General features: G+C 36.3%; 1 protein-coding gene and 1 long non-coding RNA gene across 2 annotated transcripts in view; one reads left to right on the top strand and one right to left on the bottom strand.

Moving 5' to 3' along the window:
• Positions 1 to 18,285, bottom strand: part of LOC5575917 (ATP-binding cassette sub-family G member 5) — a 66,237-nt gene extending 47,952 nt beyond the window's left edge. Inside the window, exons 1-3 of the mRNA XM_021857554.1 lie at positions 17,995 to 18,285; positions 16,571 to 17,169; positions 16,370 to 16,513 (exon numbers count right to left, since the gene is read on the bottom strand). Of these exons, the coding sequence (XP_021713246.1) occupies positions 16,370 to 16,513; positions 16,571 to 17,169; positions 17,995 to 18,048 (797 nt within the window). The 5' untranslated portion in view covers positions 18,049 to 18,285. The remainder of the gene's footprint in view (positions 1 to 16,369; positions 16,514 to 16,570; positions 17,170 to 17,994) is intronic.
• Positions 3,107 to 3,571, top strand: LOC110681529. Its single transcript, XR_002503238.1, has 2 exons — positions 3,107 to 3,343; positions 3,402 to 3,571. It is a non-coding gene; the product is annotated as an uncharacterized LOC110681529 (long non-coding RNA).
• Positions 18,286 to 19,295: the final 1,010 nt, after the last annotated feature.

The following is a 19,295-nucleotide window of genomic DNA, read 5'->3' as shown; positions in this document are numbered from 1 at the left end:
ACTATATCAATAAACTTGTATGTAGAAATTAGATAAAATTTACAACATTAAATTTCTCATGTGCAAAGTATCACGCATGTACTTTAACCTCTACCGTTATATTAGTAGAAGGTTTAAAGTCTTTTCATTACACTTCACATGTATTTTCCGGAATGTATTTGATTTTTCAACAAAAAATTTATTTTTTTCGGTACGGTGTCTAAAACATCAAAAATGGGGGTGAGATTGGGTCAAGCAAGAACGACAGTAAATGAAATTGCAAGTCCACTTTTTTGACATTTTACGGTATCGGTAGTTCTCTTTTTCATTAAGATGTGTTTATTCTTTCTAAATACAGCATCTCTGAAACATCAAACTAGTCTACTTGAGGATTCCGTACATAGAATAACAATGCAACGCATTTTGACAACTTCTCAAACCAGCAACTGTGTTTCGTGCGCAGCAACATCGTAAAATTTTATCAAATGGATTGTTTTTTTTTTAATTTAATTATTTATCAGTGTTTTCATATCATAGAAACATCTCCTGGAAGTACAAATGAGTTGGAACACTGAAATATCGTGATTATGACATCAACATCTGCCTGAAATGTATTGATCGTGGAATGTCGCTCCGAAATTTATTTATTTGCGAAGAATTAAAATAATCACTGTTTCAGTACACTTTTGGGGAAACTGAATACCCAGACAACCAGAAATCGCATCAAAGTTTACGTTATAACTCGTTTATTCATTCAAATTACATCAAACCCGCAAAATACGGTGGATGAAATCGTCAGATTGATGAGTTTCCTCGCATAAAACGCTTTTCTTCTGAGTTCATTTGTACATTTTGTTTCGTCCCGTACACTCGTACAAAGTAAGTCGAATCAATTCGTAGCAGCTGTCAAATCAACATTTGTTATCATAAGATAAATCGCATAATATCACAGGTTAGTTCGGTAGGATATTTAAACACTCGCATTGTATGCTATTATTCATCACATAATATATGCGCGCATATCGCCTCCACTTTTGTACGTAGAAGGCCATTTCGCGACATCTTATGAGTGAAATTTTGCACATACAAAGCCTCCAGGTGATTTCGCTATACGTACATTTTGGTTGTCTGGGTAGGCTTCATGACACTGGGGATGAAGACAATTCGAGGGAAAAAAATAGAAAATGTATGTAAACTTGACGATGAATGTTGTGTTTACATATTTTTTCTCATAGTTCTTCAATTTTTTGGTATAATCGTTCTTTTAAGTGGGTTCATCATACTTGTGAAACATCTTAGATATCTTTTCATCTTGTTTGCATCGTATTTCATCAATATTCTTTAGCTGTGAATGGTTTTGCAACCATATTATCAAAAACAAGTTATTTCAATTATAGTGACCCAATGTCACCCCCTCTATGGGGTGAGATTGGGTCATTTTTCATTCACTTGTGGTGCCGCTGTGAATAAATATTTTTCTTTAATGTTTTGAAAAGTTGTTAATGTACCATCATAGTACATACACACCAAATTTGAAGTTTATTGGAGTTAAATTGCGATAGTTATTCAATAAATAATTCGTACACATCCCTTTTTGACCCATTGTCACCCCCAACGACGGTACATAATTGTCATAGTTTGAGCCTGAAATAATTGAGATTGCTTAATTAAATAAAACGAATCAAAATTTATTCTCCAACATAACTCATATTTTTTTCGATTTTCGCAGAAATTATAGGGCTATTTTGGCGTGTTGAAAAACTCCGGATTTCAAACGGAGTTGTGATGAAGAACAGGTGCGCCGCGCAACAATTTTATTCCAAAAATGTGCTCCGTGAGCCTAAAAGGCTGTAAACTCCTGCATTACGTTAAGTAAATAAAGCGTTGCATACTTCTAAGCGTTTAGCATCATGCCTAAATTTCTGACTTTGATTAAAAAAATGGTCCGATTTGTTGACATGATTTTCGCTAAGAGATTTGAGACCGAATTCAAGTTTTAGTAAAACTAGGTGTTCAAGGATAAGCTACCTTATCTCACATGTTTCAGCAAATCTCAAAAAAGGATTAAAACAGCCTTATCTCCGAATAGTTAACGAACTTTCATTATCGATCCAACGTATTCCGCAGACAAAATTCTACACATTTCACTTTGAACCTACTCGATTTTTACTTTTAAACCATTCAATTTCAGGATTTTCAACGATTGAAACCTAACCATTACTTTCGCCGCTCTGTTATGTGGAGGCAACGTAGCTTAACCACGAATCCAGTGAACCAAATTGTCCCAACTTTTGCGGATAAGGATATCATGACAATCACATGGCGCAACATTATCGCAACTTTTTCAACTTGCGTTTAATTAGTTATTTTAAACACAAAACCAAATTTGTTTTATGTATACTGTTAGATAATGTGTCAATGTTTACCAACACGGAAAAAGTTTTCGAAAATTGCAGTGCGAAACCCAGAAAATCGTTGTGCAGGTGACGATCGATCATTGTCATTTTCTGTTCAAGAAGTGATAAACTGATGTTGCGGAATGAAATTGTTGCAACAAGAACAGGAGATGACAATGTCTTTGTTGCTGCGTGTTGGGTGACAATTGATTCACTGCACGAATCAAAACAAATCACTACTTGAGTCAATTTTACACTGGTTTAAAAACGCCGTAAGTAGTTAAATGAAAAGGTGTATCAATTTGTCATCAAATTCTCGTGGGAAAATAAAAGAAAATCCATCAAATTTGAACGTGTGATGATTGCATGCAAATTAAAGAGATTACACGTGTAACAAATGGAATTAATTTTAAAACAGTTTTAGAACAAAGATTTTGATTCTTCTCATTTTTTTTCTTCACAACCGTTTTGAAAGTAACTTATTTCGATTTGAAAAAGAACAAACGCCTATCGCAAACATGTGGGTTGGCACATGTGCCAAATGAAAACTTTCTCGTGAGTGATGAATTCCTACACTGAACAAAATCTCCCGCCATGAACTGAATGATTCGTAATTCACACGGCTGCATATCTCAAAATTCCTTATTTTGAATGATTTTTAATGAATATGATGCATCCCCTATTTGTTGAACAGAAATCATCTGATTCTGTGATGGCATTCGGCATGAATCCGTATGAAAATAAGTTGATATTTGAATTATGGCAACACGAATGAATAATGTGCTTATTATAAAGGATAATTATTTCCACCATGTCCTAAATCAAAAATCATTCAATTATCTTCTGAATGTCATATTTAAGACTAATGATGCTAGACATAAAATCATCCTTGTCAATTGTAGTAAAATAATGCCGGTTGCAACAGTTCCCGCGTGCAGAGTTCGGAGTTTTTCGAGTTAATTTAACAGGTAATTGGACTTTTCAAAGGACTTATTGTTATCTGTAGCAACTGATTACTATATTTAGGAGCACCAAACATCATTTGTAGCTGAAGATGAAGGATTGTTTGCAGGATCAAGGACTCGTTATTCAAATGGGCACCTCACGCCAAGTCACGATGGTCGTCGATTTAAGATTGATAATTATTATACTATTAATGCAGCTAAACAGTTCGTGGAAATAAATATTTATGTGCGTTAAAGAATTAAGAAGCTTTGCTTTGCAATCATTTAAATATCTTATTGGTATTTCATTCAATATGTTTACATTTAGATGTATGGTAATCATTCAATTATTGACCGCTTTTGGAAACAGACAATTCATTCCATGATTGAATGATTTTCATTCAGTGTGATTTGTAAACAGATGATTTTCATGCAGATGAAAATCATCTTGAATGTGTCTGAAAATAGGAATGGGGCTCGGATGAGGCAAAAATCATTCAATGTATGGCGGAAGATTTCGTTCAGTGTACGGTATTTCGTTTTGAACGATGTTCGGCGGAACTATTTGAAATATCGCATACCCTTAGTTTTCGGGAGGCTATCGCACTGTGGTGGATGAGCTTGCCTATGGTGTGCCTATCGGAGCGGAGCGTGACAAAATGTGTACCAACGAAGCCAAACATTTCGGTGGTTGAACATTCAAGATAGCAAAACGTGCAGCACAAACTTTTTTTTTTGCCTTCCTGCGTGCCTTTGATGTGCTTTTCTTCGCCATGATGGCTCCTTTCCCCTCAGGCCTCAGGTGTTGTTATAAAGGTGCGTCTCTGTACCCTGTCCTGTTTGGGAAAGGCAGCACAGTGTAACAACAACTTTTATAGGTACTACCATCAACGCTCCTCGTGCACGAAACAAAACCAGTCCCAGTCGTTCGAAAGGCAAGGCAAGCTCGCTCAAGTCACGCACATTGCGACGTGCTTTTGGTTGAGTTCTTGCGCTCCAAGCCGTAAGAACTGCGGGAAAAAGTTGTTCTACCGAACAAAGCAGGCTGTGCCCAAGCGATTTAGTCATGGATTTATTCATGCAGACGTGGCATGCTTTGTTGGTTCGGAGTCGTGAGTGAGACGATTTATGATCGCTCACGATTTGTGACGCAATCGTGACTCGTTTATTCGACAGAGAAACTCGAATTTCGTAAAGAATTCTCGCTGAACTTGCTTGACCCTGAAGCAAAACATTCACAAGAAAATGATGTTCCTCCAAACCAGCACAGAGAAGAAACACCTTTTCCTTTTTTGTATCTACCTGATACAGGTGATACAAGAGACGGAAAAGAAGAAATCCTCTTCCGTGAAGCGAATCCAAAGCACGCGAGAGGAGATCGCTCACGAAGTGTGAGTGACCTTCTTGATCTGCAAGGTTCGATCCGTAGACAACCTTCTGAGCGGAATTCTGTGTTCAAGCTGTCTTTCGCATTGCAAGCGACGGGAGTTCACTATCGAAACGCAAAAGAAGTGGAAATAGTGCGGCTTCGCCTTAACACGATACATGTCATCATTATGACTCAGTGAAATTATGTGAAGTTTGATGTTTCTCAGAAGGAACTCAGAGAGATTGTCAAACGCTCATAAATTTTCACACATAGCATGTTATAAATTCCGATTCAATGGTAATAAAAACCTTAAAAAGGTTAAAAAGTTTGAAAACAAACTACAGTGTACCCCCGTTAAGTTGAACAATACCTCATGCAAACCATCGGGGTTCATTTTTAATTTGAACATCTAGTCACCCTAGAACCGTGTGTCTGGTTACCTTTTTCACTATTTTGTTTTGATTCTGCGCTCCGTTTCACAGCGTTCCATTTCACTTCACTACGTTCCATGAACTAAATGACGTTTGAACCATTTTAATCTGAACGATGTGCAAATTAGCGGGGTACAAATTAAAAAGTGTTCAGATTAAATGTGGTCAAACTCACGGGGGTACCCAGTATAATTTTTTGAGATTATAGTATTAAGGTACAGCGGGAGTAAGTGGATACAGAAAAATCAATAGATGACTTCATCTTGCTATGGACCAATGCACGAGTTCACTAGTTGACGTTTGGGCGGTGCCGTGTTATTTATGTGACCATGGAAACAAGTGAATTCGACACCGCTCAAACGTCAAATTAGTGAACTCGTGCATTGGTCCATTCAGCTAAATTGTCAGCGTTCAGACCGGTCCGGTAAACGATTTATTAATCTTGTAAAAATTAGTCAAGAACTTTATCAATTAGATCGCTTCGCTGCTAATTTGATAAAGGTGTTCAAATTAAAAAGTACCAATATAACAGCAAAAAATGCATATGTTTATTATTTCGAGTGCTTGTATTATGTTTTCCCGAAATTAGTAGAAAAAAAATGGTCCGGTCTGACTCAACGCCGACTAAATGAGGGACTAATGCACTTCAAATTGTAGTTTGTTGTGATTTTTCTGATTATTTTACATCGAGTTCGTGAGTCACAAAACCAACGACAGTGTATTCAAACTCAATCTGCTCGTGAATACTTTCAAGCGTGTTATTTATGACGAGAGAGCACAGCTTTTTTTTAGAAGGGAGAGAAGAGTTCGCCTTCGTGTGCGCATTCAATGTGAGTGGCCATCGTTGTGTGAGTATCAAAACGTATCTTCGTTTGGGTCCAAGAACAGTGTAATAAATTGGGTAAGAAAAGTGTTTCCCCTGGAGGATGTAAATAATTGAATCGAGCAACGCTGTAGATATGATGTGGAGAAGAAAAGCAAGAAGACACAGTCAAGATCACGATAGCGTGACGCCTTCGGTTCGTCACGATCTTCTTGAGGGCAATGTGATGCTAGAGCCACGCAGAACTGAAGTTGTTCTGAAAGATCATTAGGAAGCGAATGGGCAATGTAAAAGAATGCCGAAGAATAATTCTCTCATTTGTACATAGGTCCTTTAGTAATGTTCCGCGAGATTTGATGTAATTTAATCTCATCTGAATAAATCAATCAGGAAGTATATACAATGTATAAATGGAATTCTCTGTCTAGATATTTCAACAAACGTTTTTTGAGACATTTCACTGTGATTCCCGTAAAATTCAAGAACAAACATTTGGAATACAACTTTTTAAAGGGTTTCTACCTGTACGAATAGGTCTAAACATTCCTTTAATAGTTCCCGAACTCTTTATTACCCTTGATATTTTTTTTGAGCTAAATATCATTTTCACTATCTCAATCCTATCTGAACATATTCTGTGTAATAATTTATTTTAATTTGAAAAATTGTAAATTTTGGTTCTTGATTTTTCTAATTTCTATTTGAGCATCCCAAAATCTTATTTTTAAACCTATTTTAGTTACCTATTTTTGACAACAATAAAAATTGGACGTTTTACAATATTTTGGAATACATGAATTATATTTTTTGCTGCAACATATTTTATTTTCCGTATAGTTAACGGAAATTTGGTTTTAAAGTAAATTTAGTTCCTACTTTTGTAGTAGGTTGGTTGTGTAAAGAAAATAGAAAATGCATAAATTTTTAAATGACAAATTATATTGGAATCAAACATTTGTAGATAATACTGTCAATATCAACGTTTAAAATTTTCTGATTTGTGCAGGCCTACTGCAATACAATTCGGATCATGCCATATCACATCAACATCATGCTGTCTACTCCATGACCAGTGCATTGATGACGATAGATTATGGATATCACTGATGGGTTAAGTTTAGCTTTAAATAAAAAAAAAAAAGTGATATTGATAGTTCGCACCTGATATTGTTATTTTTTGTACATCAGCCATCAGCTGATAGCACTGATATTGTGAAACTCTGGTTTTGAAACATTTTTCAAAAATACAAAAATGTTTCAAATGTTACGAAAAACTTTTATGATGTGCGTGTTGTAGTTCTTCTTCTTGGCATGAACGTCCTCATTGTGACAAAGCCTGCTTCTCAGCTTAGTGGCCAATGAATATTTGCACAGTTATTAAGTGAGAGCTTTTTTGCCAAAGTTGCCATTTTCGAATTCATATATAGTGTGGCAGGAATGATACTTTATGCCCAGAAAAATCAAGAAAATCCATTTCGAAAAGATCCTGGACCGACCGGGAATCGAACCCAGACACCTTCAGCATGGCTTTGCTTTGTAACCGCGGACTTTGTAACCGCGAACTTGGCCAGGCGACTATTTTTAACGAATATTTTGGATTCAGTATAAACTACTTATCGTTCTTTATCATGCTGCATCGTAAAATGTTATGATAATCGATTGGATTTTGTGTACTAATCCAAAGAGAAAATCGACGAAAAGAAATCGATCACTGCAGATACGCCTATATGATACTAAACGCGAGATATACAATATTCGAAAGGGTACCTAAAAGACGGGGTTGAGTATTAGAGGGTTGCGGTAATTCATATAAATGTCTTAGAAAATATGAACTTAAAGATATTTCTTCTTATCCAGGCATTGCAAACAGTATTCCTGAAATAATCTATCAACAAACCAAAGAAAAATGAAAGCTATTTTAACAATATCTTCAGTAATTACTAAAGAACTTGTTTTAACAAAACGCTCCTTCTTAGATTCTGTCTTAAAGATTCCTTGAATGATGAAATATAACCAGTGATATCTGTGAGAAATCTTTGAAAAAAAAATCATTAGCGATTCGTTTATAAATTCCATTTATTTTGCTTCCATATTTCCTTCAGAGTTTACTGAGCAATTACACTAGAAAATTTTGAAAGGATTCTTGACAAATTTATTTTTAAGAACCTAGGGCGAAAAGCAACAACGAACAGGTTATGAAAATCTTCAAGAAGCTTCTCAATACATAACTGTAGAATCTGTCAAAGAATTTTGCGAGAAAATTCGATGGACATTCAAAATTTCATCCGGAATTCTCCGCATCCTTTTGAAGTATGTCTTCTTTAAATTAAAAGCATATATTTTCATAATGCAAAAATAAGCTTTAAAAATTGCAGTCATTCTTCCAGGAATTCACCTAGAATATTTTTAAGGAATAGCTCAATTTTTATTTTTTTTTTCCTATCTTCTCTCTAGGATAATGATAGAAATTTCTTACGGGACTTGGTAGAAATTTCTTCCAAGTACCAAGGACCTTTTTAGATTTTTCTTGGAATTGCTTGATTAAGGTGAAACGGCTTAGAATCCAGTTTCAATATTGCACCGAAATTTTAAAGACACATATCTCTCGAAAGAAGCAGTAGGGTGATTTTCATGCAATTTTCAAGTGCTAAAGCCTGAATTAGCACTATCAAAAAATTGACTCACTATTTGTTGAGATTGATGCCTTTGAAAACGCAACCAGGACGACAAGTTGGCCATTGTGTCTGCCATATTTGAATTCTGAGATATTTCGCCTTAATTACATAAACGAAGACAATTCTACTACAACATGTTTTTCAAACAATTTCAGAATCTGAGGAGTTCTTGAAAAACAATGTTTAAATATAAGAAATCCTCAAGGAAATCAAAATATGAACTTTTAAGGAAATGACTGTTATAAAACAAAGTGTGCAACGATAGCTGCATTGTTTCAGCTTGTATTTCTAAAACATATTCTCAAAAATATGGCGAAATCAGTTTTATTGTTATTTGTTAAACAATAACAAAAATAGAAGAAATTGCTGTTTTCAACATACTTCTTTTTCAACCACTCCATAGATCCACGTTAATGCCAACAACGACTGTGAAACAGGAATAAATATATTTTTATAACTGGAAATGGAAACATACATTTTAAGCATTGAAAAAAAACAATGTTGTTTACAGCAGGGCCTCAAAAATGGAACAAATTAGTTTGAATTATGCAGATCAGCACGTTTACGCTTCTGTTGGAATTTTGATATCCTTTCTTAGTGATTTATAGTAAACAAAATTTTTAGGATAGCTGATATTTTTCCACTTTTTTGCGTATAAATTTTGTTTAAAGTTTCACAAACAATTGTGTAAAAAAGTTTCAAAAATCGTTTTTGGTTAAAATTCAAAATGAAGAGTATGGGCAAATTTATAAAATATTTATGGTTTGGTAAGAATTTCGGTACAAATAGTTGCATTAAGCTTGATGAACCAGCATCTTGTATGTTGCTAATGTCTTTTTGAAATTTCTCACCGTAATAGGCTCTTTTCCATCACGCCAATCTGGCATGGAACGGCCTACTTTCCTGCACTGAAGTATGCAGTGCGGGAATAGTCATTACGTAACTTAAACCAGTGCTGTAATGATTCAGCAGATGGTCAGGATCAATCGTGTTGCGCGTCGCTCGCGTAGCACGGTTGAATAGTGTCGCGGATCGCGGATCGCAGATCATTTTAGTAGTGTTTGATCTATTTTAAAAGGGTTGGGTGACAAAACGTCGAAGGGACAAAACGTTGAAAGGATTAAACCTAGAAAAGAAAAACGTTGACGATGACAACTTTTCTTGACAGAATAATGCTTTCCCGAAAGAATAAACAATTGATTACGTAAATTGACGCTTATATTGGAGCTGTTCCAATCCGCATGGTTATTAAATTAATTAACTCATTACGCGTGGTAAAGATGGACAAATTATGGGTAAAATTATGAAAAAAAATCCACGTGCTCGACTGGGATTTGAATCCACGACTTTTGTATGCAAGACGAGCGCTTTACCAACTAAGCTACCGAGCCACTTGGTGACCCAATAACTGAGTTGGTTACAAGTTTTTAGAATTCAAATCCCTACAGACCACGTGGACCCCTTTCATAACCCATATCCATCCATCTCATTTTCCTACACACGCGGAGAGAGCGAGTGCGATTTATTTAGTGTTGAAACTGTTTGCCTATCGTACCTTCATCGCTTTAATTGATTATGTGCCAAACGTTATTCATAGCATATTTAATTGTCCCTTTCGGCGTTTTACGTTTCGATGTTTTGTCTTTCAACATTTCGTTCCTAAACCGCATGCTTCAATGGCACAGCCGAAAAACACTCCTGACGAATAGTTTCATTTTTCAAATTGACACTTATATTGAGTAGTTTCATTGTTTAAACTTATTGCCTTTATATGTTTTTTCCTAATTATTTTGGACACTTAATCGAGTTTTTAACAAAACGATGAAATGTTTAAAAATTATCAATAATATTCAAACAACAAAACTTAAACAAGTTAGTAATAACTGAACGAAAACTAATAAAGTATGAAAAGCTTCTTGCGGTATCACTTAGAATGTAAGGAAAATGATTGTTTCAACAAGAAAAATAAAAATACAAACATATTAATTAAAACAAATCGAGTTTTTATGTAACATTTATTTGGTCCTGGAAAGTCTTAATAGAACAGCAGTGATTTTACATATTTTTCCGAAGCAATTTTTCTGACCACTACGAAATTCATATAACTTAATTTGGATTGCTTTGAACAATATCATTTGACAAACTTTTGACACTTTATCATCCTGCTTAAACACAAACGGTCAACAACCTTGATGGATGGCAAAGTCTTTGAAACTCTTTTAAGAACAAATGGCTTCTGATTATCTTTCCATTCCTCAGCAATCACATCACAAGGACGAGGTCAAAGCAGCTCCTGGCTGCTAAAGAATGCATGAATCAAGTCTTCGAGTTAAAATTTTGTTCCACATTTTTGGTATTGGCTAACGGACAGGAATAAGAGCTGCACAAAATCATGAAAAGCGTAATACTTATGATGCAAACATGAAAATGTCACACGGATAAAAACCTGATTCCCTAATAATGATTTACAAGTCATGAAATTCATAATTTGGTTAAGTCATAATACCAGGACCACAAATCATGGTTCCTCATAAGCGTAACATCCAGAGTGGCAACACTAAACGTGGTGCATTGCATGATTTCATTCATTTCGATCTCCTGCATTTCAACATGTTAAAGTGGTAGTGTGGTATGGTAGGAGTCTCAAAATCAGAAGGTTCTTAATTCAAATCTCGCTATAGCTTTTATTTTTTTATTTTTTTTTCTAACGGAAGCGCGACTCATGATTTTAGACATGTGATTCATGATTCCGAGCAATCCGCAACAAAAACATAACGCGTGTGTTGCGTTACGGCAATCTGATTCATGATATCATGAGTCCAAATCATGGTGTGTTTTCATAAGCTGAAAACACTCTGAAATCATGATATCATGAGTCATACTCTTGTTTTTGGATTCTGACTTCTACCCGTGCAGTAATTCGCAGTATTCTTATATATTTCCGTGCAAATGTTTTGGGATTACCCCCTAAACATACAAATACGTTTTGTGCATATCTCTGAGAATACACGTTTAGCTCTCTATGGCTCAAACATAAGACAAAGAGTTATTCTTACCTCGAAGGTATTTTGACAAAAGCCTATTTTGAATAGGGTCAACTAAATTTGAAGGTGTACCATTTTCCAAAAATTACACTGAAAAAAGTGGCTAATTATGGCCTGTTAAATGTAGAAAAAATATTTAAACCAGTATGGCATTAAAACCGTGAGCTTAAACTTATTTAAAAGTATTTTCAAACTTTTGTCAGAAAAATTGTTTTGAATAATCATTAAACACCAATTGCTATTTTTAATAATCATCAACACGGTCATTTAAGTCATCGTGTGTGACGTGTATTCACAGATATATGGCTAACCTTTTGAGTGGTAATATCCATAAATCTGGAGTTGTGTAGATTCCGGAAAATACCTAATGTTTTTGTCTTGGGATATCTTGGGTCGAGGAAGAGGTGGTAAAATGAACACTTTAAGGTGAAGATGAATCGAAGCCAAACTTCAAATTTTTAAGAGCACGAATCTGGAGAACCAATCATCCGTTAGAGCTGAAAACTTAATCGATTGATCACTAGCTGGTGGTGACCAATCGATTAAGTTTTCAGCTCAAACGGGTGTTCGGGTCTCCAGATTTGTGCTCTTGAAAATTTGAGGTTTGGCTTCGATTCATCTTCACCTTAAGGATATAATCTTGTTTCTGATAGAAAAACGAAGAATTTGTACAGTTCTATCGCACAACATAAAAAATAGGGAGCAGCGACACGAATTTAGACTGAAATAGCTAAACTTTTACACATTTTTATCGCTAGCAAAATACGATGCATATATTCATTTAACCTTAATTCATTTTACAGTTATTGGGAGTAAAAAGAACATCATGCAAAAAACGTGAGAAAACAAATATTTTTGAAAATTTTCTTTGTATTCGGAAAAAAATATCCATTAATGATTGTAACCCATTCAAAGAGAAATATAAAGGTAACAGACGTTTGACATCATATCAAAGCGATACTCACCTCACTGAAAAACCTCAAGACTCCCGAGCTTAAAGTTACGTCAGTTCTAATTTTCAAACGTAGTATTCTATAATCTTAATTTTCATTGATATTTTCACTTCAATTGACCTCCGCATTAACCCAAACACTCCGATTTAAACTCTAAATTGTCCGTGCGTGATTAAAATTCAATCAGATTTGTTTTTTCTCAGCAAAAAGCACGTTGTTCACTTTGCAACCACTTCCCCTATAATTGTCTAAAATCCTGTGATCATCAAAGATCAATTATCATTACACAGTGAAACACATTTTGATGATGATGATGATATAGGCTGCCATCTATTGTAGCAAGGTATCCACCGGTAGCAATGGCCTATTCTAACAAAACAATTTGTTCAAGATTGTATGACTATTCGTATTCAATCATACTCCTGTCTGAAGGGCCAAAAACGAATGGCGGACCCGTAAGCAGAGACACTTACGCGAAACCCGCAAGGAAAAAGAATCTCCTTCCAAAAGTAAGTTCACACGAACAGTCGTACAATCAAGCCCTTGCTTGTCAGAAAGACCCAATAGATGGGAAGAAGAGCCCGCCCTTTTTCCACGAAATGTTAGCGATAGGAAGTTGACAGTTTCACTCTTCCTATCCATCTCGCTTCAATCGGGTGCCCTGATGGTCCCACCCAACCCAAAATGCATATAACATTGGAAATATAATCAAATAACACAAGTCATCATGGAAAGATCTCACCGGTTTTTTTTTTATCCTTGTTGTATTTTGAAACTGGTCGTCGCAACGATGTCGTGGAACTATTTCACCGTTAGCTATAAAGTATCATTTATGCGAAACTGTTCAAAAACCGAGAAAAAAAACAAACTTCCACTCTTCCGATAAAGCGATACGAAAATCAAATCCACTTGTTGGGCTTCTCAAACTGCACTGCCCGAAAACCGAAAAAAAAAACTTCCATTCCGACGAACCGAAAGCCAAAAAAACACTTCTGCTATGCGAAAACTGTACCCGCTTGCTGGGCTTCTCCAGATGAAGATCAAACGGTAGAGTTGCCAAAAATCGAACGGGCACTGTATTAAATTTGCAACACTCCAATTGAACACCACTGTACATGCTTAGTTTTCTAATCGTACCGTCATCTTGCTCATACCCGCTTCTCTTTCCCGCTTCCGAAAGATCACTTTAATCAGTTGGTGTGGGTAAGACTCGCAAGCGAAAATTCTCCACACGTTCACCTCTCTCACCACACCACATCCACCCGTCCTACCTTTCACTACCACTACTACTGAGACCGCGTTCACTCATATACTAATCGCTTCCCCGCGCATGCTGCCGCCAATCATTTTTTTTTCACAGCAATTCCACTTTTTTAAATTCTACATTATTAACTTTTAATCCATTTTCCAACTAAAATTTAACTAGCACTCGCGACTTTGGTCTTTTCTGCGTTCGGATATGTATTTTTCGTCGATTTTACTTTGATATTTCCACATTTTTTCACAATTTGAGTATCACGTTAAAAATGCACAACCTTCCCTCAGCCTTGTAGTTGCTACTCCTTACACAGTGAAACACATTTTTATCTCAAACTCCTAAATGCCGCTATTTAGTTAAGTATAGGTTACTGAATTCATTGCCATTTCCAAAAATATGTTAGCACGTCTAGTTTTGGAGATATTGGCTGTTGTTGGTCTATTTCAGTCAACTTGCATGAAAGTTTGGCAGCATGTATGGCAAGGCAATTCATTTGCTTAGTTTGCTACAGAATTCAATCTTCATGTGTAAAACAATACTTAGGTGGCATCCACAAATTACGTAACGCTCTAGGGGGAGGGGGGGAGTAGGCTCGAGCGTTACGACTCATACAAAAATTTGAAAATTTTCATACAAAAAGCGTTACGGAGGGGAGGGGGAGGAGGTTTTCGAAAATTTCCAATTTTAGCGTTACGTAATAAATGGACGCCGCCTTATCAATAAAGCTCATAATACTTTCGATTATCAAAAGTTATTCTTTGATTATTTAAAAAATATTGCATTTGCCATATGAGACAAACAAAGAATTTTGTATGGAGACTGCTAGCATGTTGAAAAAATCGATTTAATCTAAATTCAATCATGCAATTTCAACCAAATTATTTCTAAAATGAAAGTTGAAGTCCTATTTTGCATGCTTGGTGAATTATCTAAGTTTGATAAATCGTAATTTAAATTTCATGTGAATATCAATACAACTAGTGTTTTATTTAACTTGAGCGACCTGTAGCTAAAAATTTTGACGTGCTGGAACATATCTGAAAACGGTACCAGATTCAGCGATCCCATATCAACCGTTTTGACTCGAAATCCGGACACTTAAGCACCGGGTTAACTTCAAGCACCACTTTCATAATTCATAATATATATTTCCTTTATTTTTTTGTGGTTTATCATGAAGTTAAATGTTTATTATATTGCATGGTGTAATAAAAATAGTGATTTATTACGCACAAAAAGTTTAAATATGCCAAAAAATGAGATGTGTCTTGATTCGAAATCCGGACACTATTAATAGAATGCTTCGAATTCCGGACACTTCTTTTTGACAAAATATTTGCATATTTTGTATAAAATTGAACACACTAACGCTGAAACTTTCAGAAAGGTACACAAAGTTTTGGTAAAAAAATCTTTACTCACCTTATGCTAGCCCCACCTATAGTTTGATTCATGGTGACACTCTTGATTTAATGCACCAGACACAAAAGTAACACAATTTCTTCTTTGTAATGTTCAAGAATTAATGTTCGTTGGTTAACTAGACACGACAGCTCCCAATGAACTGGATTAATCTTAGTTTTCTCCAAATATTCGTGTGCGTTCGGCTTTCGAAGCAGTCAAATAATATGCTTCTTTAACGGGGCACTGAAAATTTTTCACATAAAACCATCAATCCGAGCATTTTTGGTAATTTCCACTTCACAGCAACAGCACACAATAGTTGACTCTTCATTTAAAACGTAATTTTGCACAATAATTTAAATCGAATCTTCCTTCAGCAGCAACTGTAAGATTCAATCTAACAAGGACTGAAATGTGAGGAGTATTAATACGCATTTTGTTTTTTATTTTTATTTTTAACTAGTGGTCCCGGCAAACTTCGTCTTGCCATCAAGTAGGCTGTTGAAAAACGCTATGGATCGTCTTATACAAAATGACAGTTTCGTTCACGCTTGTTTTTCCGACTTGCCCGGTGAATATCCTGGGACTTTTATACACACAAACACGTCGGAACACTTCACAAACAAAACGGAAAAATAATCATTCAAATCGGTTAACCCGTTCGGAAGCCATTTCGTAACATACAAACACCACTCCATTTTTTTTAGATATATTGTAGCCTACTGCGATAAATTAACAACTGTAATATACAATTAAAGTGAAAGAACAGTTTTGTACACACGTAACATATAAAAATTTGAATTTATATTATTAAAAATGTAAAAATAGTCATAGTGTTCGGCTTTCGAAGCGTCCGGCAATTCGAAGCAAAACGTTACTAGAGACACAAAATTTTATATATGAAACACGCAAAAATGTCATTTTTGTTACGCTGTGTTATTGTATTGTTTTTTAAATTAATTTTGCTCTAACATTCGAAGATGTGAAAGATTTCAAATGTATTAACCTGGTAATAATTGATATTCCTACTTCAATATTTCATGGTACTGTGGTTGATACTCGAATTCCCATACAATCCTAAATGACTACTAACCTGCGATCGACAGTTGATAAGCACAGATAGTACATCAGCGGGTTCTCCAACTGGGGACAAGGAAAACCAATTCCATGGAAATACTCCAACATTGCTCGGGTTCCACCAGAATAGACTGCACCTCCCAGACAAAGGAACAGTGCCCTAAAATGAACATTTAAATTTTATAAGGAGTTCAATGCTTTAAAACAATTTCCTTACCTATCCAAAAACGGAAACACATCCGATCGAGGTTTCTCCATGGACAGCAGTATTCCACATCCGGTCTTCTTGGCCGAGTTGGACAGAATGCTTATCAACAGATAGGCACTCAGCGGATCCAGTCCCTGCGTAGGCTCATCCAGAAGCAACATTACCGGATCTCTCACAAGCTGCACTCCGATGGCCAGACGCCTCTTCTCACTGATGTTCAAGTTCTCCAGCTTCTTGTGGGACACCTGCGACAAGGCCAGATCCGCCAACACCTGTCGCACCTTGGAGCTCTTCAAGTACCCTCCCAGAATGGTGGGAGTGTAGTTCAACGTTTGCGACACTGTCAGCCCCGGAATGAAGTCACACGAGTGGGTCACATAGCCACAGCGTTGCTGAAACAATGACTTGGTTAGCGGGGACCCATTCAGCAGCACTTGACCCCGAGAAGAGCCCTCCGAGCGACGGGCAATCACATCCAGCAGGGCTCGCTTTCCGCTGCCCTTAGAGCCGAGAATGGCCATCACTTCGCCACTGTGTACCGTCAGATGGACGCCCTTGAGCACCAGCGCCGATTGGGCACCGCCATTGAAGCATCCTCCGGTGTCGACCTAGAAAGGGAAAATACGTTGATAAGAGTTTTCCGAATCGTGCGTAAGACGGGTGACTTCAATGCGTCATGAGGTAGCAAACCCTCTTTGTTGAAATTTTTGAGCATGTCTCTTATTTGGCAAACAATTTTAGATGCATTGAAATATTAGCAGTCCATTAGTCCATTTAAAATCAGGTTTACAATTCCCAGATTTTCCTAGGTGCCTCAACATATGAAATCATAACACGTCATTATCATGATCCGGTGACTTGATATTTTCTAGAACTTTGTTACAAAGTTTTGATAGTTAACTTGAATTTTAAAATATTAGTTTTCGAACTATCTGTTTAGAAGCAGTACCTTTAAATGGTACATAAGTTTTTATTTTACCACTTTTTTTTGCGTTGGAACACTATTTCATTTTTATTCATTGAACCCTCTAATACCCAATTTTTCATTTTCGATCTAAATATTTAAAAAAATTATAATTTTTTATGGATTGCTTATTTCTAAAATATGAGTAGCTTTCCTCATATGCTATGGTTCTGCTCCTATTTTTTATTACATAGTACAATCCCGCAACAAAAGGTAAAAAAATATGTTTTTTCGGTACAATTACTTTACTAAACTTATGGGTAAATTTTATTTTTATATGAAGAAAATTGAAAACTGGTTTGATACATGCTTATATTTTTATGTCTATAAACAATCTTCTTTGAGGTATCAAATTTTTCATGGGTGCATTATTTAGGCTGCCTTTTTATGTTTGCTCCACAACGCATCGTAAACAATCCAAATTGAAGTCACTTCGCCAGAGTAAAGCCAGAAACCCAAACACACCAACCTCGGTCGTATGGTAAATATTGTGCGCTTCGAGCACGTAGTCGCTGCCAATCATTTTCGGGTTCCGCTGCTTGGCGATCGCGATCACGATTCGCTCTCCTCGGTCACAAACTGCACAGGCGCAACGCTAGCGGATGGGATGGAAAACACTGCAATCTTTCTCTCAGCTGATGTGTGTGAGAGTGATTTGTGAGAGAACAACACTGTTTAGCAGAACAAACGAACGCGGGACCCTCCGAATCAAAAGAAACACCACTGCCACACTACGCGGTCTGGTCGCGACTAAAAAAGCACGAACGCCAATCGTGGCGATCAGGTTCACGATCCAGCACAGGTGATCAACGGGGGCTCTCTCTCGCGGCTCGCGGTGGGAGCTTCGTGCTTTCGAAGATGGGTTCGAAAAAGTGTGGGCTTCTTCAACACATGGAAACGGGTGGGAGCGTGGGCCATCGCGGTTGCACTAGCACAGGTGTACGCTTCAGGTGAGTGCAGTGGAATAGGAGCGATCCACCTGAAAGTTTTGAATATCGGTGGACTCCGTGGACCGGGTGGAGGATCTGATGAATACAAATCTATGCTGGCTTATCTGAAGTCACATTAAATTATTTACCAAATGGAAAACAATTTGAAAATATATGGTACATTGAACATTTTTCCGAAAACGCTATTTTTCACAATCGGGCAGAATTGAAAATAGATTTAGAAAAGTGATCATCAAACTATATGGCCCTTGAGAACGTTTTGTGCGGCTCGAGCACTGGTTTAGAATGTAAGTGTAATGTGGCCCACGTCACATTATTTTATGAAGTCGAAGATGTTTTTTATCTCTATTTGGAGCAGAGAAAAGTAGGGTTCCTAGTACCGACCCCTTTTGACGAGTACCGGTTCTACGGTACTGTCACTCTCAGTACCGGTAGTACCGGTAAAATACCGGTACTGGAAGATTTTTTTGCAATAAACTTTATGTTGCATGCATACATGTTGTATGCATACAGTATTTGACAAAAAATAGCAACTTTTTCGAATTCGTCAATAAACACAAGTTTGCTGATGCTTAGTCTTCATTTTTATGAATTATCACACTTAAAAAATATGGTCCTAAAATAATAATTAGTTAACCGTTCTAAATTTATAAAATATGTATTGAAATAAGAGTTTTTTTTTCTGACTGGATGGATCTTGTTTATTCAAATATGTCCTTTAACCATCCACAGTTGACCATTTTCTAGGAAATTCGAAAAAGTTGCTGATGTATTGTGTAATGTTGTATGTGGTGCGAAAAATCGTTCAAAATTAATAATT

Source organism: Aedes aegypti, chromosome 1 (genome assembly GCF_002204515.2).
Source record: "Aedes aegypti strain LVP_AGWG chromosome 1, AaegL5.0 Primary Assembly, whole genome shotgun sequence".
NCBI lineage: Eukaryota > Metazoa > Arthropoda > Insecta > Diptera > Culicidae > Aedes > Aedes aegypti.
Note: the sequence above shows the minus strand (reverse complement) of the source record. Positions and strands in the feature narration are given on the sequence as shown.